Source organism: Lytechinus variegatus, chromosome 1 (genome assembly GCF_018143015.1).
Source record: "Lytechinus variegatus isolate NC3 chromosome 1, Lvar_3.0, whole genome shotgun sequence".
NCBI classification, from domain to species: domain Eukaryota; kingdom Metazoa; phylum Echinodermata; class Echinoidea; order Temnopleuroida; family Toxopneustidae; genus Lytechinus; species Lytechinus variegatus.
The window spans coordinates 25,342,588-25,367,532 of NC_054740.1; the positions used below are offsets into that span (position 1 = coordinate 25,342,588).

A 24,945-nucleotide genomic window follows, 5' to 3' on the forward strand; every position below is an offset into this window, starting at 1 on the left:
GAGGGCGCATTTGATCTTCATCCATTTACGAATCTGGCAAAATGACGATGGAGAGTGATCTTTTACCAAGAGCGGAAGCACACGAAAATTCGGTGAGTTGCCCGTATATTGGATATGATTTGAGCACTTAATGTGTCTTTGTATAATTCCACAGTTTATGTTATTAGAATATAAGAAAATAATGCGTTTATGAGTGTAGAAATAAATTATTTTTTTACTGTCAAAACGGTGCTGCAGCGCAGCGAACGCTGTCACCGTACGCGTACCGCAGATCAAATTCCCTGGCCGAGAAAGGCCATGGGCGTGACCCCTGTGCTAATCCTCCGTACGATGCGGCCGCGGCCCCGCCTGCTCCTACCATGCCTACTCTAACAGTTAGATATATGGAGTGGCCTTGGGGTTGTGGACACTGAACACTGTCCACGTCAGGTGGGTGTCATCATTAGACCATGCAAAAGCTTCGGTCTGTGTTTGGTTGTTCAGCTGAACTCCGGCGTTGACTTCAATTTTTCAATTCAATTCAATTCAATTCGGTTTATTAGATATAAAACAGAATACAATGCTGTAGTCCGAAGACTAATTGTGCAAAGTTTACATTGAATATTATTTACATTTGAAGAGCGTATATATATATATATATTAAAAAAAAAATCACATATAAATGAGAAACAGTTGGTTGATTGAGTCATGCATCTTAAAAAGTGAGATTTCAGTAGATAATAGTACATGTACTAGCGTGGGATTAAATTAATTGTGTATTGGGGGGAAAACTGTTTTAAACTTAACATCATACAACAAGAAGGTCAGAAAATAATACAGATTTGATGTCTATTATAAAGGTTATGAAATAACAGTTCACTTGCCAAATTACAGTCTACAGAGACCGGAGAAGTTCTAAACTTCTAGGCCTAGTTCTAGTGCGATCTGTATGATGGGGGACCTAAACTAGCTACGCACTTTGTTTTCAAATGATAAAAACTATGCCAATTTCAATATTTTAAAAAATTATCTTTCACTAATTTGTGGCAAATATTCTAATTTTCAACAGTTTGATTCATTCAAGGCAAAAATTGAAGAGCCCCGACGGGGGGATTTTGCATTGCAAGTCCCCTACATGTAATGGTGGCTGTATGATGGCGAGCCGTCTGTGTACGAGGAGAAATTAAAAAAATAAAAATGGTTTAAAACTCTGCGGAAACAGATGGCTGCCAGCTGTCTACATCATCTCGCTCTCTCTCTCTGTTCTCATCCCTCCGCTTGGTTCGAAAATCGTTAGGGTCCAACCCGCATGTGACGTAATCATCTGCTGTATATAAATCTTTTAAGGGCGCAGCCTATCTCGAAAACTGAAATTAAACTTGGACGCACGTTATTAAGAGGAGTAAAGGATATTTTGAAGGTGATTAAAAAAGTAATTGTGAGGAAGCTTGATTGAAATTGAATTGAAGATTTGTGTGTCCAACTCCATTTTTCTTGTTTGTATTTGTAATTCGATTCTAGGCCTATCTCAAGTGTAACCCAGGGAGCTCTGGCCCACAAAGCGGGCGGGAGCCCAGCCAGGACTGGTCCATGTAATACTAGGCAGACATGTACTCTCCAAAATGGGGTAGAAATTGGAGTCGCAATAGCACTCGTTACAAATGAAAGGGGAAAAAAAGAAATTATGCACTTACCTCGATTATATGGATGGTCTATCACGACACAGAATCCGAACATCGAGGCACGTACTGGACCCTCAAAAAAGGAAAAGTTCTGTCTCGTTCATTCTCCTGTCAAAATTAAAAACAAAATGGCCGATCGATACCGAGAACGAACGCGACAGAGGTCCAACTTTTCCTTTTTTTGAGGGTCCAGTTTGTGCCTCGATGTCAGGATTATAATCAAGGGTTTCCTCAAGCGATGTTCTAGACAGGAATAACTGTCCTTTCTCTGGATTCATTTAACAATTTCTGACATTTTACTATCATCCCCATTCACTGACGGTAGTGTGTTAGTGCGAGCCTGCATGTGTAATAATGTCGCCCAATTCGTATGACCGGGTTTTGTCTAGATTTTTTTTTTTTTATTTTAAATGACATATCTTGAACGAAGGCCCACCATTTTCGTAATCTTTTTTTGATATACATATTCCAAGAAAATATCGAAAATATACGTCACTGATGATTTTAATTTTTCTTCCAGAGAGGAAAGAATGGCAGCCGTGTGTTGCTGCCCTCTATGTTCAACAAGTTGTGCTTTTATCAAGGCTTTCCATTAGAATTTTCGATATCATGGCCGATCAATGTGAGTGACAAATTCTGAACGCTCGCACATCTACATGTACAAGCGCAAAGCAGCAGCACAAATCATGATATATAGCCGAAAAATGTCTCTGCCGGGAATCGAACCCGAGCCCCCTGCTTTGAACGCCGGTGCCTTAACCACTAGACCACAGAGATGGGTTAGTGACTAGGGCGAACCCAATCCGATTGACCGTCAGATAGACAAATTTCCGCTGGTAAATACGTCTGTAAGGATGATGATGTCATCCAAGATGGCAACTTTAGTTAACCAATGAAAGGATTGAACATGACTATGTTTTGATCATCATTTGAAAGGAATTAGCGGTAACTGCGGTCTAAGGTACAATATTTCTGAATTCTATATATTTTTTTCGTAAATTGGATGTAATTTCTTTTTTATAATGTGCCATTTTATGTAAAAAAGCGATCCGAAAATCAGGTTTCCGCTGAATGTTATATCTAACGTTACTGCTAATACGTTGTTTGTATGTACGGGCCAACAACTCTTCAGTCTGTGTTTGGGAGCCAGTGCAGTTCAGTGGAACAACCAAAATACAGAGACTGAAGCTTTTGGTTTAGCGATGTTCGTGCAGGCTGCACTCCACTTCACTTCTGTACCGCTACACTACGCTCCACTTACCTGAACATCGAGACCCAAAAGTCGCTCTAATACTTGCGAGTGGCAAAGGTGGGAAAAAATGCATATTTATTGTAAAACTATACGTTGAAACTGCATAAAAAAAAATAAAAGGTTAATTTCTTTAATACTTTACACCCTAATTTCACTCCATATCCATCCTCCGGTTAGCCTCAAAATTGGTGATTTAGAGCCAACATTAAATTCCTCATATGTATGAATAATTTGCCGATTTCAAAACATTGTATGTCTTTGGGTAACTGCGGTAATTTTAGGGCAGGTACCTGAAAATCATGTCACATGAAATATGACTGGTGGAACAACCCCTAATTGGCTAGAAATACTAAGAAGATAGTGCTTCTGGCGGGACCCTGGTACCCAGGTTTTAGTCCCAGGCTTAATGTTTGTGTTACCATTTTCAGCAGGGTTGGCTGATTTACATGTAAATCACAATGTAATTCACTGTGATTTAAAACAAATGATTGATTGAAATCACTTCCATTGAAACATATACAAATGATTAGCATTTTTTTCATTCATGGCAGTTTTATTACTTTTTACTAAATCTAGAAAGATTGTATCAACTTCATATCATCAAAACATAAATAAATCCTTCATAGATGTACATGTATCTACTCAAAACAGTTTAGATCATGTCAATGAAATCAGGTTGACCTTGCAATGTAGCCTATAAAAATTCTTGGTCCCCTTCTACACTTCCACAATGATTAAAAAAATCATTGAGTTAGATCACTTTCATGGAAACATGTACAAATGATTGACAATTTTTTTATTTGTGGCAGTTATACTTTTGTTTTACTCAAGATAGAAAGATTTTAGCAACTTTATTTCATCAAAACATGAATAAATCCTTTATATCTACTCAAAACACTTGAAATCATGTCAATAAAACTGGGTTCATCTTGCAATGTAGCCTACATAAGCAGTGAACACCTAGCCCCCTACTCCACTTTTATCAGTGGACTTAAAAAATTCCCTGTGCAATTCTTCTTTGTTGATAGAAAAATGTATTTCTCATTTCTTTATGTCACAGTGTTTTATAGAGAGTAAATGTAGGGTTGTTGGCAGTTCTTCTATTTTGATCATTCACATGAACTAATATGCCATGTCAAATGAAAGATGAATGTATTCAATTAAACACTACATTAAGTAGTAATAAGTATTATAAGCTATGTCATATTGAAAAAAAAACCTTTGCTGTGGTTTTTATTCTTTATTGAAAAGTAATCAAACTAATTATGTAACATGTCTCATACATTTTTGGAAATAAATTATTGTTAATACACTACACATATAGCAATGGTACTCCAGAACCCCTTCCCCCTAAAAAAAAGGAGGGAATTTAGGACCCTTAAATTATAGGCCTGAATTTTAACAGGGAATTTGGCCAGGAGTGGTTTGAATAAAGACCTGTTCAGATTTACTGTACAATTATGCTTAATTGAGTGGGTACACTGAGAAAGGTTCAATAATGCATAGAAAATGCTCCTGCCAAACTTCAATAAATCATGCGTGTAACAATATTTCATTTTGTTTACTCTTTTACATGTACATGTTATTTAAAGCTGTAGAATCTGTGTTCTTGTTCTTAGCAAAACCTCTTAAGAACTGCCAAATAATAATTTCAGGATGATTGTACTGAAATAATTCAAACAAACATGCAACTTTTTTCCGAATAAGTCACAGCTTTGCAAATCAATGCTTTAAACAGTAAAAAAGCTCCAACCATGGCTCAAATACCAAAAGGAGGTTTAAACAAACAAAAATAAATGTAATTTTCTTTATTAAACACATGGTTTTCAGTACTTTGCTTGAATATCAAGGATGTTTCTTTTTTGAGAATTTGAGTCTCTGAGTCATGGAATTGTTCCAAAGAAACTAATCCTCATTTCATGTTTGAATAGGAACACTAACATTGCAGGATTAGCTGTACCAAGGCGGTTCCTCAACTTTGACGAAACCAGTCAGAAGGAGCTAAATACCCTACACGAGAGGATGCAGAAAGCAGCATCTTCATCATGACTTACATATTCTATATAAATTCTATTCAGAATGGATTTAATTATGAACTAGAAGTTAATGATAATTTTAGTTGTGAAATGTATGATTTTTAAAAATTATTTCAGTGTAATATGTGTGTTATATTTTTGGTGTTTCCACTTTGTTTTAGAAATTTTTGTAAATTTTTTTTTACAAATCTGATAATGATATAAATAAAAAATCTGATTTAAATCAAATAAATCTGATTTTCTAAAAAAAAAAAATTGCCAACCCCGATTTTCAGTTTACGATGAACTGAAAATGGTAACACGAATGTGATTGGCTGGTGCATTCGTATGCTGCAAGCTACAAAAGAAACATGATGGCAATCGAGCGTTAGAATTGTACACCAGCTCTTTAGAATTTAATTTTTGGATATCAAATCACATAAATGTCTACATTAATATTTTTCATTCATACTGTACATGTATGTACATGTGGGTTGTAATTCTATTGGAATCTATCCATATAACATTGGCATTGATATTATTAATTCAAATTCATTTTTTTGTTGCTTTATCATTAGGTTGGTCACAATGATGATCAAGAAAGGAATAGAACTCGAAACCTCAACCTTGCTGGTCATGTGGGCTTTGATAGTCTTCCGGATCAGTTGGTCAATAAATCTGTCAATCAGGGATTCTCATTCAATATCCTCTGTGTGGGTAAGTAACTTTTTTTTTGTTTTCTAGTCTATTGGATAAAACCAGCCCTGCAATCAGTATAAAGCAATGAAAAAGAAGGGAAAGGTGCAAGGGGGAGGGGGCATGGCAGTGACCATTGTACGCTCTCCAATGCTCAATGATGTATTAAAAAGAAATCTGTACACTACACACATAATTATCATCTGATTGCAAATACGTGTAAGTACCAAGTATACTGACCACCCTTTCATACAGTAAAAGAATTGTTATTTGAATGATAATTCCAGTGAAAAATAAGGGTACTGATGAATATTTAGCACATGTGAAACCAAACTAGAACATGATTACAATAGGAATCATTATTACAATGATGATTCAAGATTCAGTGTGAAAAGGCACTGATTCTGAGTTGATTGTACTTTGCTCAATGCTATTGAAATGCATTCCGGCTGTTCATTCTAAATCTGTTTGCCTAAAATCTGCACAACAACTGCATGTTGTTGGCTTTGAATGTAGCTTCTCATCCAGAAGCTTGGGCCATTGAAATTATTAACAATTGACTCCTGCTGAAGAATGTGAAAACTTCAGAGTATGAAAAGACTGGACCAAGTGTATCGGATAGGAATAGAGTGACAAATTGATTACCATTTTGTACATGTACCAGTGGTACATGTAGCACTAATGTGGTTTTTTTTTTGGTGGAGGGGGAGGGGGGAGAGGGAGGGGGTAAATCTTGTGATATCATTTGTTTTCTCAGATTAATAATATGACCTTGCATATTTTTCAAAATTCTTTTGTTTCTTCTTGCTGTTCCTTTCCTTCATCCTTTCTTCACCTTTTTTTCTTTTCCCTTTTCCTTGAAAAATAACTTTGTAAGTTTTATGTGGATAGCCAGCAGCAAACGGTCCATCTATTGTCTGTACAGATGGAGAGTACATGTACACGTATTCTGTTATTAAAAATAAACAATGTATACTTGTCAAGTTTGTCATTCAGTGGTACTGTGTGAAATGATTCAAGTACAAAATGGAAGTGTTTTTTATGAAAACAAACATGAAAGACGAATTGTACTTCATTCATTTACACCGTAATATTTACTGTAAATTATGCAAATAAATGTTCTTATATTATAATTGTTTATTTTCAAAGATTTAATGTCAGGTTGTCATTACATGTGCATGTACATGATGTTCTATACTTCTGGCTTGAAGACGACTAACTTTTCCTTTAAAAAAAATTATTGTCATGAAATTGCAACCACCACTAAAAAGGCTCTAGCTACATGTAGAACACTGACATTGACAGTCTGATTTTTATTTGTTATGGAGCATACAATATGGAGATAACTGATCATATATTAGCAGTCACTTCTGGCTGTATGTCGGTTAGTCATACTTGTACTTGGAATGGAATTATCGGAGCTGTACAGTACATGTGTACAGGATGTAGGATGAGAAATACATGTAGGATGAGCCATTCATTCCCAGTGATCAGCTTGAACTTGATTGAGATTATCACCTTCTCGGAAAAGCTAATCATCTCTACTTACCAAAATACAGCTGTGGTTTACACTTCAATACTTGTACATCTAAATTGAGTGGGTTTTTTGTGAGTTGGTTAGTAGGCTACCTTTACTTGTGGCAAATTATGATTTTTCAAAGAAAATCAAGGTTAATTATTGCTACATGTACAGTACAATGTTGCTTTTGATGTCGATATGTACATGTTCCTAACCTGGTATTAAGATAATGAAATCTGAGCTGCAAAATACATGTATCAAACTAAAACATCAACAAAGTTCAGCCTATATGGGACAGTGTACGTGGAAAACCACCTTTACCTGGCTAGAATCTTATTCTGTCCATTTTTTTAACCTTATACCGGTCTCTATTCCTACTAGAAATTTTGCACATTATATTTAAAAGCACTTCCAAGGGAAGTTATTGCATTGGATTGTTTTTTAAGGTAAATTGCCAATTTATCCACTCATCACATCTTCATTTAGTTTAATGCCATTTCGTCCAACATTTTGTCTAAAAACCATTTGGTCCAATCATCACTTTGTCTAACTCTAATCACCAGTTCGTCTATGACCATCGTGTCATAACCAGTTGGTCTAATGTCCATTTTATTTTCATTCATTTCACCCAATTAACACTTTATACTGTACTATTAGACCAAATGGTATATGAAATGGCAATGGAGCCAACCGGTTGTGAGACAAAATGGTGAGTGGATGAATTTAGCAATTAGACCATGTGGATAGTGGACGAACTGATGGTACATGTAGACCAAATGATAGTAGACAAGTGGTAAATTGGACAAATTGGCATTTGACCAATTGGAAATATACCCTGTTTGAGCTCATCCTCCATATACATGTATGTACCTTTTTTTTCATATTAGTTTCATACATATGTATGTATGTACTTCAGCCAAAAAATGTGTTTTTTCAGGTGCAACTTTTAACCAAAATTGCCTAAATACATGTGCAAAATTGAATTAAAGCTTTAACATTATGAGGATTGGGGATTTCCAGGGCTCATTTTTTTGTTTCCAGTGCTAAGTTGCCCACAGCCCCTGTATATCTTTTTTTTCCTGATGTAGGTTTTTGTTTTAGTGTAAAATACATGTAGAGCTCTTCTTTGATATGAAATGACTAGTCCTTGCAAATGTTTATTGTGCCATAATGCATTTACCACATTTCTAGCTGTTGTTTGGAGTCAGTCACTCATAAAACCATACATGTTTGTGTGATAATGCTGCAAATTAAACTAAAAATTGGAGGTAATTAGGAGGGGGAAATACATTTACCGTATGCAAATAGTTTGGCAGTGGCTGCAATGACCAAATTGTCAGTAATGAACTGCAGTTTTCAATACCAAAATTATATTTTATTTGAAACCCAGTAACTAGGAAATTAAATTATTTATTCTAAAATGCATTCGCTTTTTTGTAGACGTGAGTGTAATCTTCATGTCAGTTGTGATATTGCCTCTAATTATATTTTTTCCATTGATAGGCCTATTCCTTACTATGTCCACTTTATTACATACAATGTACATGTACATACACACACACATATACACACACACACTATAGTTTTGATGGGCAATATCATGTCAAATAGTATCCGTCTTAACCAGAGCTAGCAGACATACAAGTCTACCTTCTAAATTACATTGAATAATCACTTATTAACTGGAGGTATTATTTCACACCAGAATATGCATATAATACATGCACAGTAACATCTTGAAGTTGAATTTTGCCTATTAAAGTCAATTAGATTTTTGCAATCCCAAGAGATTTGACTCTGAGAGAGTCATCTGTATTTTGCTATTTTAATAATACTAATCAATGCTTTTTTTTTAAAGAAAATTACTCAGCACATTACATACATTCAAGGATTTTTTGATGAACTTGGATGGCCATTTTTTTTCTCTGTCCAAATTCATTTTGCAATATATGTTAATTGATCAACCCATCTTGAGTTAATAGTTAAAAAAAACCTGTAATCTCTGTTCTGGATACTTGCAACCAAATTGGTAAATATTTCAGAGTCATTTTGACATTCATTTCTTCCATTTTTTGTTCTTGTTCCAGGTCTTTAAATTTTTGATGGTTTTTAGCTCAACGTCTAATAAAGCAAATATCTTTGTTAGTTTGTTCAGCAATTTTTTAAGTTTCCCAAGTCTAATATTCAGTAGCCTAATGAAAGACTTCAAAATATAAATTATTTAACAACATTGAATTTTTGTTCATGTACTGGCGTGTAAATGTAGCCTTATTGACGTCTTTGTACAATTTCCACCACAACATCAAATTTCATAAGTGTGTATGTAAATTATTTTATTGAACTTTAATATTGATGTTTTATGTATGTATTTATTTAACTCCCTGTGATCATTTTATCAAGCCCAGTGATATCAGTGAATATAAAACAGATCATTTTCTCCTTTTCATGATTTATTATAGGTGAGACCGGTCTTGGCAAATCAACGTTAATGGACACCTTGTTCAACACAGAGTTTGAGAATGTACAAGCAACCCACACACTGCCTGGTGTAGAACTCAAGGCTAATACATATGGTATGAATTTTACAGTATTCTACCCAGGATGTAATGAGAGCTTCATAGTTATATGTGAAGGATCTTGATAATAAATTAAACCATTATAACTGTCTCTGGTTTCTATCTCTTGACAGCTCTTTAACTCTTAATACATGTATGCCATGTCTCCAATTGTCAGAACGCATACAAGAACTGCAATTCATCTGGCATATTTATTGACTTACGAGATAGAAATTGATGATACATTTATAACGAAACGCTGAAGGGATATGATTTTGTATCAGATGCTTATGGATGACACATGTAGTGTTGGGAACAGTTGGACCAGAGTACATTTTGAATTTACAAAACGATCATAGTTTAAACACTGAATGGGTTTGGGTGCTCAACCTCTAAATATAGGGATGAATATTAACCAGTCGAATTGAATGGTATTGCCTGAAAAAGATATAACCATTCATAGATAGTGTAATTTACAACAGAAATTTTGCTCAGTATGATTATAGGAAGTTCATGTCTGGTACACATTCCCTTTTTATTTGTCTTGGAATTCCTGTTTCCTACACTGTACATTGAACATGTTTTTGTGACATGCAAGGGACATTACAGCTTGAAAGGATTCATGTGTGTGTGTTATGGATAAATTAGGGGTTGTGACAAGTTTAGGGTTAACAAATAATCTTTCCGTGTAGTTAAATTTATACAAGGAAGGAAAATGAAGAAGAAACTGACACTTTTATTGCTGGTACTGTTTTAGTATATTGGGGTCATTTGTCTAACTTTCACTTCCTTGCTACTAGATGATAGAGAGACATGGTTCCATTATTTTCTTGAAACTTGGTCGACATAATTGTGTGTTGTACATTCCATTGAGATGTCCTTGAGTTTTGACCTATGACAGTGTCAGGAAACATACATGTACATTACCATAGATTCCTTCCATGAATGATTTCTTTTATCTGTTTGAGAAAATTTTATGATGAAGATAATTAGTAGTAGAAGTAGTATACTGGAGTAGCCATCACACTTTGCCATTATCATCCCGGTCCTATCATCATCATTGATATCGCCACCATTATCATCACCATCATCATTGATATCGCCACCATTTTCATCACCATTATCATCATTTATATCGCCACCATTATCATCACCATCATCATCATTACCCTCAGTATCATCACCATCACAAGCACCACCACAACCCGCCATCATCATCTCATCATATCATTATCATCATCATTCATTATCATAATCATCATCATCACCACGATCACCATCATCATCATCATTACCATAATCACATTCACCACCATTTTCATCTTCATCATCCAAACAAATTATGATCGATCTCATCACTTTGCAGAGCTGCAAGAATCTAATGTAAGACTGAAGCTTACCATAGTGAATACTGTTGGATTCGGTGACCAGATCAACAAAGATGAAAGGTAGGTTGTATATTCCCTCTGTGGTTTCCAAGGTATGCAAACGCAACACACAATTTTAATGTTCCATAATACATTTGCCATTTGTATGGGGGTCATTCACTTTTTCATAAAATGTGTAAAAAAAAGCACAGGATAGCGAGGAAGAATTGAAAAAGCAAAGAAATGTATGATTTAAGGATGAATCTTATAAAAGTGCAGGGAAGAGTAACTTAATTGATTAATAAGCCCAGCGTACACTATGCAACACGATTGAACTAAAGATCCGATTGCAACAAAATTGCAGTGTGTGCCAACCTGTAATGTGCTGCAACTGCAATCTGATTTGTTGCAGTAGGATCGCAGACCAAATCTCAGACATTTGACATGTCGATTCTTCCTGGCATTCTTCTGCCGTTTTGATAATTTTAGCCAATCAGATTTGTCCTAGATGATGACGTCACAACCAATTTGCTGCGCTGCTGCAGCGCAGACAACGTTGGTGTAAAAGAGGAGGTGCTATGGATATGTTGCCCGTTGCAGAGCTGTTGCAATGTCTGCGCTGGCCAATGATGTGATTACACTGAGATGCATTTGGCAAATCGTTGCAATCGTGTAATGTGCGCTGGGCTATGTATGGATCAAGAAGTGAGATCCAGGGAAAAATGTAGTGTTTATTTGTAATCACTTTGAAAAAGAAACATGTTGATTAGTGCATGAAGTTGAGACCGCTGTCGTCCACAAATCTCTCGGGTTTAAAACCAAAGGGTGAACTCACAACGAGGCACAATTTACGCCAATGTACATGTATATTAGATGCATGAATTGTGTCATATCTGATATACTGTACATAAGACTATTATCATTAAAAATAAAAGTAAGTAGTTGCAGCAAAACAATTATTTTATGAGAAAGTCTTTAGAAATCAAGGTTAATTGTCAACATATTATCATAGATCTAGATCTGGTATATTAATGTAAACTTGTCTATGTGAAATCTTGGCCAAAAAAAACCGATAATTTGGATGATTACTAACGCAGAAAAGTATATGTGGGTCAGTGTATTAATATTGCTTGGAAAATCACCAGCCATTTGTGCTTACCGGTATGTTGCTAATTTTTCAGCAATTACACATTTTCTTTCAGAGCCGTTTGGCACATATTCTTTGAATTTCTAGATGCAAACACTTGGCTGGTAATTTCATTAGATTCTGTTCGAACTCATTTTGAGATCATTACCACAACTGGTATTTATCATTAACATTTCCAATTCCTGTACTCTTTATTTCATTCCTCCAGTTACAAGTCCATTGTTGAGTACATTGATAGTCAGTTTGAGAACTATCTCCAGGAAGAGCTGAAGATCAAGAGAGCATTCCACATGTACCATGATACCCGTATCCATGCTTGTCTATACTTCATTGCACCAACCGGCCATTCCCTCAAGTCATTGGACCTGGTCACCATGAAGAAGCTAGATAGTAAGGTCAATATCATCCCTGTCATTGCTAAGGCTGATACCGTCTCAAAGAGTGAACTTCATAGATTCAAAATCAAGGTTAGTACTTGATAGCTCAGTATGGGATACCAGAGAGAGTCCATGAACGAGTAGAATATCTCTGGTATCCTATGAAATAAGCCATCCTATATAATTATTATTATATATTCCCAAAACTGTAATGTGATTGAGCAAATCATGTTGCTATTCACATTCAGATAATGTAGCCCCACTTCATAAGATAAGTTTGTTACTAGAAATGGGACTTAAATTTTTACTTAGCTCTATATCCCTTGACCCCTCCCCCCCTCTTTCTTTTTGGTCGTTTTCCAATTTCATTTTATCTTACTATTTTGATTCCTATTCTTTTTTTCTACATCATTTTCTGGTAACTTGATGCTTTTCGATATATTTTGTGTAAAACAATCTATGTAATAAATGTGTATTCCGTTTCCACATTTGTTAGCTCAAAGTACATGTAACAACTTATATTTTTTCCCCATTGGGAGCTTAATTTTCTACAAGCTCTGCTTTTTATTTAGGCTCTTCACATTTTTTTTTTACATTTTGTAGTGTACCTTATGCTTAAATACTTATGTTAGATATTTAATTTGATCATTGATACACTATGTTTATGAATATATTTGTTATGTATATTATGATATTTGTTTTAAAAGTGGAATCAATAAATGAAATGAAATGCACTCTTTATGCTGTCATTTAGTGTCACTGCACTCATTTTTTTCAAGAATGAAAGTAGATAATCATGTACTTCTCTATGTTTGTGTGATCCCATTATTTCTTTTGAAAATCAAAATCATTCTTGAAAAAGTACTGATGGTAATATTCAGAAATGAAAATAAGTCTACAGCGTTACCTCATTTTTTTTTAGTACTACCCAACCATCGCCAAGCCAAGCATTTGTCTCACTGTATAAATTGGGATATTTCAAAATTAAATAATTGTATATAATCATATGTTCCCACTTTCTCATTTGTCTTTTTCTCTCCATTTTGAAATTTTGTATTGAAATATCATTTACTGACCAACATTGAATCATTTGCTCTCGATTGTTAATATATCTTTATCCTCCTTTTTTTTTATAGATCATGAGCGAGCTTGTGAGCAATGGAGTTCAAATCTACCAGTTCCCTACCGATGATGAGACTGTTGCAGATCTCAACTCATCCATGAATGTAAGATATATTGCCCAGTGATAAGCACTTGAATATCAAAGGCTTTCCTCTCTTCCTCTCCTTGCCCTTAACTACATTTTAATAAATTGATTTTATTAATAATGATAATATCAAAATTATGTAGCTTATTATTATTATGTTTTTAAGTGCTGCATGATATTCTGGTTTAGCTACCCTGTTCTAGTGCGTGGGCATCAAAGGAATTCTCACCTTCTGGGTACCTATTTACAGTACCTGCTTGCAGGGAATTTTTTTTGTTATTTTTTTTTACGGTGCTACTTTTGAGCTCACCAGACCTAATTTGCCACATTGTATGAATAATAATAATAATAGCCAATTTTTATAAAGCGATTTTCCCAGAATGGCCCAAAGCGTGTTACAGCATATTATTACCCTGGTCATTGGATTCATTTCAATCAAGCATGAAAAGTGCACAACTTCCGCTCCCTGGGGAGCATTCCTTGCATTCATCGCAGCCACATTATGGCCCTGGTAAAATCAAACATACAATATCTTTTGCATTGGACCCTAGGTGAATTTATTTTGCAGGAGTTTCTGCATTTTATTCAGAAATCAATGATAGATTAACATGTTCACATAATTGAATGAATACAAATTAAATGTGACAATTTAAAAGATACAATGTAAATAATACAAACAAGACTGGTAATTAAATCATACCTAAGCATGTGATATAGTTCGGTAAAATACAGGGGCCAGCTATTATAAGCACAGAGGTGCTTGAAGCAATAGCAGCCAGGAGAGGGGGCTACATGAAAACCATCATAAATTATATTTGATAAACTGATCGTCACGAAATATAAGATTTATATTATATATATATATATATATATATACATATTGGTATATAAAAAAAAAATTGGTAAAAAGAAGTGCAAGTGTGTGCATGTGGGTGAGTGCAGGTGAATTAAATTAGGTATACTTAGAAATAAGAAATTTTTTCAACGAAGCTTTAAACGAATAGAGAGATGTACATTGTTTTATATCATGTGGCAATGCATTCCAAATGTCTGGGCCACGGTGGCGTATCGTCTTATGAGCGAGTAATATTCTTGGGTTGGTTAAGTGGAGATCTGTTGAATGCCGTGTTGGATAATTGTGAATGTCTTTGTTGTAAACAAAAAAATTGCGAAATGGAATCGGGATTGTATTGGATGAAAATTTAAACATAAATATGGCCGTTTGATAAATGTTAATATCTTCAATTTTCAATGTTTTTAAGTTGTGAAATATTGGATCAGTATGTGCAATGAAATGTGAATGAGTACATATGCGGAGTGCTTTCTTTTGGAGACGGAAAATCCTTTCTATTTTTACCTTACTACCATACCCCCATACTAAGTTGCAGTAAGATAAGTGAGATAAAACGAACGAATTATAAAGCATAAATAATGATTTTTGGGAGAGATAATATTTTAATCTAAACAGAATTCCTATTCCTCTGGATGCCATCATGCAAATATTGTGAATGTGACTGTTCCAGGTTAAATTTGAGTCAATCCATACACCTAAAAATTTGGTTTCTTGTTTTTCAATGATAGGGATGTCATCTATGTATATATTAAGGAACATATGTTTAGTTTGAATGTGTTTAAAATACATAAAATTTGTTTTGCTTATATTTAGGGAGAGTTTATTAGCTTTAAACCATTTTGATAATTTCTTTAATTCTAAATTAAGTGTCGGGACGAGTATACTTAAGTCTTTGTGGGAATAGAAGACATTTGTATCGTCTGCAAATAAAACATATGTTAATTCTCGAGATGCATTTACAATATCATTCATATAAATCAAAAATAGCAAGGGACCTAAAATCGATCCTTGTGGTACTCCACATTTCATAGTACAAATATTGGATGTGTTTGATTTGAAAGAAACATAATGGCGTCGATTACTTAAGTAATCTTTGAACCAAGTGAAAACAACCCCCCTGATTCCATATCTCTTTAATTTAGAAAGTAAAATGCGGTGATCCATAGTATCAAATGCTTTTGATAAGTCCATAAAAACCCCAACATTGTGTTCTTTTTTAGAGAGAGAATCAGATATTTTGTCGAATAATTGTAAAATTGCATAATTGGTTGAGTGATTCTCTCTGAAACCATATTGATTTGGAAATAATATATTGTTATTGTTCAAAAAGGAATACAATCGTTTGTAAACTACTTTTTCAAGAATTTTAGAGATACTCGGTAATAAAGATATTGGTCGGTAGTTGGAAGTGAGACATGGGTCATCTTTCTTATATATTGGTATTATTTTTGCAATCTTAAGTGAATCGGGAACAATGCCATGATGCAGAGAGAGGTTAAAAATATGCATGAGCGGTGAAGCTATAAAGTGAATTATTTGTTTTAATAAACAGACACTTATTCCATCATGCCCTAAAGATTTAGTTGGTTTCAAAGACCTAACAATTTCTAAGATCTCATGAGTGTTAGTCGGATTAAAAAATAAAGAATGTTCCGGAAAGTCGTTTAAGTATTCAGAAAAATCATTATCATTAGATACTATTTTTGAAGCTAAATTTGGACCGATATTATTGAAGAAGTTATTAAAGGCATTAGCAACATCATTTGGGTTTCGCAAGTGTTGACCGTTTTCTACGAAATTGATGTTATCATAGTTTTCTTTTTTCTTACCTAAAATCTCATTTACAGAATTCCATAATGAATTTTTATTATCTTTGTTATTTTCAATTTCATCAGAAAAGTAAGATTTGCGAGCTCGGCGAATAACTGAAGTTAATTTGTTGCGGAATTTTTTGTATTTATTTATGTTTTGAATTGTAGGCGATTTAATGGATATTTTATAAAGTCTATTCCGAGTGAATATGGATTTAATTATACCTTGTGTGACCCACGGTTGTTTGTTCTTCTTTTTACTCGATTTAACTCTTAGTAATGGCACGTTTTTATCATAATAATAAAGAAGTTTGTTTAAGAATATTACATAAGAGTCATTTGCATTTTGTTCTAGGTAAATATCATGCCAATCTTCTTCAGCCAAATCTACCTTAAGGGATTCTATATTACGTTGGGTAGCTTCCCTGAAATTCTTTCCGTCTGGTTATGTTTTCTTTGTCCCTGGGTTGGTGAGGGCGTTTGTCATTTGGATACATTGCAAAAATAGGCAGATGGTCTGAAATATCATAGTATATTATTCCATTATCACTTTTATCAAGTGCATGAGAAAAAAGATTATCAAGTATTGTATTTGATATGTTAGAAATTCTAGTTGGTTTATTAACGAGATGTTGTAATCCAAATGATGATAATAAATTAGTAAAATGTTGACCTATTGTAGTATAGGGAAATGACAAATCAATGTTAAAGTCGCCCATGATATAGATTTTTTTGTTTTCTCGAGAAACTGATTCAAGACTAGATTCCAATTCATTTAAAAATATGTCGGCATTATTGGTTGGGGGTCTATAGATTACACCGATTATTTTATTCTTATTTTTAGCGTTAGAAATTTCAATGAATAAGGATTCCACATTTTGAAGTTCAATATCATGTCTTACTTTGTAATTAAGATCTTTATGTACATAGAGAGCGACACCTCCTCCCTTACCAACTTTTCTATCTATATGGAGGAAATTGTAATTATCAATGTTGTAAATTGGAGGAGACATTGGATGCAACCATGTCTCCGTGAGACCAATAATAGAAAATGGAAATGTGTTTAATGTGGATAAAAATTCGCAGAAAGTATCAAAATTTTTTTGTAAGCTTCTTATATTTAAATGCATTAAACTAAAGTAGTCGGGAATATCACTTTGAGCTAATTTATGAAAAGCCTTATTAAATTCACTGGCTGTATAATATTTGCACTGGGGCTCTGTTTAGTTTTCCAGGGCTCACTCGGGCATTTCGGGGCAAATTCGCCCTAAGCTCCCATGTAATTTTCTTCCTTGCCTGGGTAGAGAATGTCTTGCAAATGTGCATGATTCTTTTTATTTCCGGTGGAGTGAGTTTTCCTGAGAGATAGACACACTTTTAGGGGTCTGTTGAAGAAAGAGATTTATTTTAAGAATGAGTTTAAGCACAAATTTTAAAATCAAAACACAATCCGATACATACAATGTACTGTTGAATAATATTTTCTCATCTGAAATATTGGTCAAAATCTCAAAACTTTGTAAAGTCCATTCGAACTTGGGATGATGATTGCGTGTGATTTTATTTGTCATTATAGTAGAAAATAGGTTACTAATTTCATTATTCATTTGATATTATTTTCATATTTCAGGGCCATCTTCCCTTTGCTGTAGTAGGAAGTACAGAAGAAGTGAAGATGGGTAATAAGATGGTGAGAGCCAGGCAGTACCCATGGGGAATCGTTCAAGGTAGGTCATAGCTTTATATAATAATTGCTGCTTGCATAGCACATATGAACTAACATCATATGAACCAACATATGAGTTTCAATAGGAATTGAATATTATTACCCTGATGCAATTTATAAGGAATGGATCCTGTCTGGTCCCCTGTTACTTCACCTTGGTTGAGTGTAACACATTGTGGATCAATCTTCTGCTGAAAGAAATCAGTGCCATGATTTGGATTTGAACCCATGACCCTCTGGGTGAAAGTCAAAAGTCTGAACCACTAGACCATGACACTTCCACTTATTAATCTTTGCTCAAGGATCAAATATATAAAAAAAACTCTTGGTGGTATTACGTGAATTTGTTATTGATGGTAAGTATTCCGTCGGTTTTAGCTTCCATGGAAACCTTGATTTTGATTTGACTCATTAGCTAAGTCAGTAAGTTGTAATGTAGTTTTTTATTAAAGACATGTATTACAATTTGGACTACCCAATATTGAAGTGGAGAAAACAGCATCAGAAAAAGTCATGCCTATTCGAAAAGTTTGTATTACAGTCAGTTTCCCTTTCCGCGGAATATTTTGTAAAAAAGATTGCCCTATATAGAAATTGTGGGGTTGGGCAGGAGGGGTGATTGTAGTTAGTAAGTTTATTCATATTTCTATGGTACAAGAATTCGGTAGTTATGAATCTGTGTTTTTTTACCTTTATAATAAAACACAAGCTGATTAATTGAACTTGGTTGAAACCAACATTTGCTTATCTTGTACACAGTTGAGAATGAGAACCACTGTGACTTTGTGAAGCTTCGTGAGATGCTGATCAGGACTAACATGGAAGATCTTATTGAACAAACACACACTCGTCACTATGAGCTTTACAGGAGATGTAAACTAGAGGAAATGGGCTTTGTTGATACTGCTGCTGACAATAAACCAATGAGGTAGGTATGTCCATGAGGATGACAGTCAAATGTCATCTAGGGGTCAATAGGTCAAATGATATGACGTCATGTCCACCTTTTTTCAAGTATTTGTTCAACTTGTGTTTACATTTGGTACAAATAATGATGCAGGATGATAAGGTCAAAGGTCATCCAGAGGTCAAAATATATTGCATATTTTATTGATTGCAAAATATGTTGCAAAATGTTGCAAAATACGAGATATGTTTTCCGTGGGTTTACCAGGCCTTTAGATATGTTCAATATTTTAGGGCATGACCATTTTCTATAGGGCATATTTCTATCTTACAGCAGAATTGGGGAAAATAAAGGCACAATGAATACAAAACCAATGAATGGGGCTTTTAGACCATGACCATGGTAGCCTTGGATTAATTTAGGCCCTGTAGTACTCTGTCCTAAATAAAATTTTGGAATGTCTTTCATAAGTCATGTGCCTTTAGTGAGTATCGCCTGTAAGTTGCATTGATATATTCCTTTGATAGAACTGTTGTAAAAATGTAACAATATTTGTGATAATTCCAGTCATGTAAGACTAAATACACTTAAAGCAAAGAAAGTATGTTGGGATCCAATTTTGGTTTCCATGTTAGAGTCTATGTTCGAAACTGATTTTTGTTTAACATTGATGAGAAAAAATTATGTAATTTTATGTTAATACAAAGTTTAGTGGTAACAGAACGCTCTGATCAGAAAGATTTAGGGGGTTGAGCCATTCTTTACACACATTGCTTTGCTCCTCATATTTTGGCACCTCTGTTAATGTATCATTTGTTGAAATTTTGATATTGATAAGTGATATTCTTCATGATGTTTCTCAATACAGCCTGCAACAAACATATGAGCTGAAGAGAGAGGAACACATAAAGGCTCTGCAGATCAAAGAAGATAAGATGAGACAAGTGTTTGTAGAACGTGTCAAGGTCAAAGAAGCACAACTCAAACAAATGGAGAAAGAGGTAGGTTTAACACACTCTATTAAAAGGATTGTACAGGATCCTGTTTCAAAAATTGTTTGTGGCAGATGTGCTCTTGGCCAATGAGGGGGCACCATTTCACTAGGGTGTAATCAAGTTTGATGACACAGGGACCAAACCCAAAGTGATAATTATGCCTTTGCCTACAGAACCATCACATTTCTGGGTGGTTGATCTTCCCCGTTTTCTTTTACGTGATAATTTGGGAACCATTGGACAGGTTTAGTTTTCAACGTTGTCCAAGTATGCATATAGGAGTAACAAAAGATCTGGGCTCTGAACACAGTTTTCAATGGATTGCAAATATGAAAGAACCACACTGACTGGGCCCTAGTCAGTATTTCAAACCAAATTCGTGTATAACATTGATATTGATTGGTCAGTTCATTTATCGATTGATTGCTAATCTTTGTGTTACGGAGCCGATTAGATTATGGGTGTCAAGGGTCAAAGGTCTCAAAGTTCAATACATACATTGTACATTGAAATATATGGTTCTCTGATATCCGAAGAACCCTTTCTAATCTCTCACTCCTGTAATACTAAAGTACGGTTTCAAGGTGCAACTTCAAACTTGACTCGTCTGTGAGTGGGAGTGACATTGATACTACCAGTGTAGCCAAAACCAGGATACTAGTATACACTGCTTAAAAACAGTTTATTAAGAGCCATATAATTAATTGTAAATTTTATTTTAAAGAGCGTTGATTATACCTGTTGTTTTCTCTCCTCGCCAGCTCCATGAACGGTTTGATAAGATGAAGAAGGAGTACACCGAGGAGAAGAAGAAGCAAGATGAACAGAGTCGTCTGTTGAAGGAAGAGATCAACCTGTTCAATCAGAAGAAGCAACAAGCTGCTGATGATGCTGCGCTACATGCCTCTCAAACCCTTCCTGCCAAGAGCAAGAAGAAGTGAGCTCAGATCTTTGTGATATGATAATATACAGCATTGTGGGATTGGTTCTGGGAAACACACACACAATGTCATTTTATACAAGAAGTCAGGTTTTTATGTACGACCTTCCCATTATTGTCGCGTGACAGGGGGCCCGTAACACAAAGCTTAGCAATCATCGTAGTACATTTTTCTACGATTGATTCCATTGACTACAATGTACAATCAATCATGAAAATCCATCGTATGATTAATCGCTAGCCTTTGTGTTACAGGACCATGGTCTCAATTGGCTGGGGGGGTGGTTCTCTTTTTTTTTAGATGTCTCCACCTTGTAACTAAAAGCTTAGCGATTGATCATGGAACCAATTTTATGATTGATCATACACAATAATCAATGACATCAATTGTTGAAAGGAGGCCCATGATCAAATGCTAGCCTATTCTGTTACAGGGCCCGGGATGAAGATTTGCAAAGAATTGGCGATCTCACATACAAACATTCATAAATGTTCCATTTTGCTAGATTTATTTTAAATCTTTTTCTCAAGTTCCCTCGCTTTGTATTTCCCGTCAATCAAATGGGATTGCATATCCAAAATCACTCAGTCGGAATTGAAAGAGTACTGTTGTTGGTCGATAAGTGAAGGTGAAAACTAGATGGTGTTGAAAACCAAGTTGTTTTCTATTAGTAGGTGAATATCGGGTTTAATGGATGCAGATATATATAAAGCACGCTTTAGGTGCAATCCGTGTAAACACGATATTTATTACTTCTTATTTACACAGAGTCCATATGAAGATGTTGAATTCATGAAGAACTGTGAAATAAAGTCCAGACTTCGCCAAGGTGGTCTTGAAAACCATTGGTTGAACCCATGGATTTAGCAGATTTACTGTATAAATGGGTTCAACCAATGGTTACGTAAACCACCTCTGTGAATTTGGGCCAAAGTATTTGAAGCAGGGGGATGTTTCACAAAGATTGAAGTATGACTTAAATCGCACTTTAATGGTGACGCGTATCTGAAATGCAACACGCAATCTAATTGATTATTAAGTAGTAGTGTGCGTCCTCTTTGCATGATCTGACCAATGCGGCCATGCCTTTTATACCACACACAACTAGGCATTTAAGTGCGACTTTAAGTCATACTTAAATCTCTGTGAAACACCCCCCAGGTCCTACCAGACCTACATGTAGTTATGCTTTATTGACAGATGTTGCTGGGAAAACAGAAGATAGCAATGCTGCAATACATACATTTTTGCATTCTTTGGTCACTTTTTAAGCATATTCAATATGTTTATCATTAATATTCTTAAGGAAAAGCGAATGGATTTAGAAAGATGAATTCATGATATTGGACCAAGCCGTTCTGAATGTTGTAACGTGAGATGTATTTTGTTACCTGTCTCATATATGCCACTCAATCAAAATATATTAATGTAGTATTAGAGGGTATTCTTGTTCACAATTTGTACAGGTTGTACAAGGTTCATACAGTGTACATAGAGTGTATTAGAAGGAAAATGATCTTTTTCTACATATTCAATCAGATGTTCAAGATAGACAATAGATGTAATAATCAGAGGAAATATATTTTCTGGTAATTTTTGTCAATGAAATCTTTGAAGTAAGAATGTGCACTTATTGTATGATGTAAAACTGTAGGAAATGAGGGATTTCAGGAGAAATCATCCGTAATTTCGGCATCAAAATCACAGAAAAGTAGATCAGAAAAAATGCCTCGTGTAACTTTGCTGAAGATATGAATGTTACATATCCATTTATCGTTTCAAGAGCAATTTTCTTTATAATTCACACAGCCCTGTCACCATTATAGTTGCCTTATATACAAATTTGGATACAAATATGTTTTTTTTACCGATTCTGTAATCAATATTTCCCACCAAGCCATGAGTTCATTGAGTTGTAACCATGTTCTAGTGCTGCACTGACATGTTATTCCTTACATAATCATATATTTATCATTTTGACTATTTCCTTGTAAATTTATGTATTTGCTATTAAATTGCTAATCATTATTACTAACAACCATATACATATAGTAGAATGTACAATATAGATTCTTCTCACAATTATGATCGAGTCAATTTTAAATCAATTTATGAAGGAATGATTGCCTAGAAAGATTTAGTGATTAGGAAGTGGGATAAGATTTAGAAATTAGAAAAAAATGAATAGAAAAAAATGAAGGTTTGCATGAAGAAAAGGAGCACGTGAATATTGATCAAGAATGCAAACTTAGCTCTTCCATTTTTATTGTCTATGAATATTTAAAGTATAATGACGTCGTACAAAATATCATTTTGTAGATTTCTTGTTTTTATTTATACTGGTGCTATGAAACATAAAATAGCATGCCAACTAAAATGGAAACACAAATGCAGCCAGAAGTTGATAATAGAAAGTGATAGCATACATACTCTATATGTGAACCGTATCACTAATCTAAATTGTATATATTATTTTTCATGTTTTTTTTTTTAGTTTGTGCAGATGTATTTATGTCATTTATGCTACTCTTACTTTTAAAAACATATTATGCAAGTATTTATTTTCTGTTAGCTCTTACTAAATACCATGTTAATAGGCCATTGTTTTCTCTCACTGTTCCTTTTTTATTCTGTTTAGTGGTTCTAACTGTTGGTTTGTTCAAAATTAGGAGATGTGATTTTAATCATACTATTTGGAAGGTTTATCAACGTGAAGTGTATTTTTTTTTTTTTGGGGGGGGTAAATAACCATTGCTGGTCTTCTTTAATCATCAAACAAAAGATATTCACAGTGCTAACATTTGCCTCCATTTCTGGAGGGAAATACATGGTTTTCTGGATACTACACGTGAAGTGTATGAAACAGAGGTTTTGCACATTATATAACCAAATTTGGAATTAAAGTGGGATTTGTATATTTGTAACATTTTATTATAAAATCATTTGGATGGGACTGTAAAAATTCCTGAAGTTGAAAGTAGTATCTGACCCTTTGAAAATTTGAATTGTTAAATTGCCATACTTTTCATAATGGGAATTAGCCTTGTTGTAATTGTATTTTGAAAGTCCTACAATGAAACTGTTTTTTTCAACCCAGAGCATTTCTATGGAGAAAACATGTAAAGGCTATTAATTCAGAATGTTGCATCTGCAAATAGCTATTTTATCTATATGTCAGATATAGAAGTCAGTACATAGTGAAAACCCTGAAATACCCAAAATGCACTGGCAAAGGACATAGGTCATAGTTCTGATTTACCTTTAAAATCTGGATTTGTAGAATAGAAAAATTTATTAACTCTTTGTTTTGAAGACAAATATTTGTATGCTGCTCCTGTGGAAAGGAGTCAAAATATTTATGAATAAAACTCAATAATGACAAAACCCATTTTTTTCCTCTCTTCAGTTTCTTGAATTACTGTTCTGCAAGGGAGTGTTTCATGGAGGTGTTCATGCTGCAATTAAACCATTCAATCTTAACTACAGAAAGGAATCCTTTCATTTAGAAATAATGATTTACATCAGTCATTAGGAAGGTCCTCCAAAAATAGTTTCTTTCATCCAAGTAAATATTTATGGCTACAGAGGTTTTGGATATTTGATGAGCTGGGTGCGGACCAAAACATCTCTTTTAATTCGGCCATTGCTGTTCTAAATTTTCATTAAATTTCATGATTTTGGTATCATTGTAAAGAGAAAGAATCATTCTTTCAGGTCATGTGTTTTAATGTATTTCAAAAATTTGTAATGTAGTTGAAACTTTTGATCTAAAACATGCTACAAAATAATTATTTTCACTTGACAAAAATTGTTATTTTTCCACTTCATTTTTGTTTGAGCCCAAAGGATTTTAGATCAAAATAAAGTTGAATATGTAAGCTTAAAATGTAATAGGTTTCAAAGTAAGAATTAGTTT

The 24,945-nt window shown here is 34.3% G+C and overlaps 1 protein-coding gene across 1 annotated transcript; it reads left to right on the plus strand.

The window, feature by feature from the left end:
- Positions 1-24,406, plus strand: LOC121410072 (septin-11-like). Its single transcript, XM_041601929.1, has 10 exons — positions 1-92; positions 5,507-5,645; positions 9,603-9,716; positions 11,065-11,146; positions 12,421-12,679; positions 13,726-13,815; positions 18,091-18,187; positions 18,946-19,114; positions 19,962-20,094; positions 20,850-24,406. The coding sequence occupies exons 1-10, from the start codon at positions 42-44 to the stop codon at positions 21,027-21,029; spliced, it is 1,314 nt and encodes a 437-aa protein (XP_041457863.1). The 5' UTR covers positions 1-41; the 3' UTR covers positions 21,030-24,406.
- The last annotated feature ends 539 nt before the right edge of the window (positions 24,407-24,945 follow it).

Excerpts from the sequence above, each read along its gene's own strand:
- LOC121410072 (XM_041601929.1), top strand. The coding sequence starts at position 42 with ATGACGATGGAGAGTGATCTTTTACCAAGAGCGGAAGCACACGAAAAT. Across the intron at positions 12,680-13,725 it reads TTCATAGATTCAAAATCAAG|ATCATGAGCGAGCTTGTGAG; the intron begins GTTAGTACTTGA and ends TTTTTTTTATAG. Across the intron at positions 18,188-18,945 it reads CCCATGGGGAATCGTTCAAG|TTGAGAATGAGAACCACTGT; the intron begins GTAGGTCATAGC and ends TCTTGTACACAG.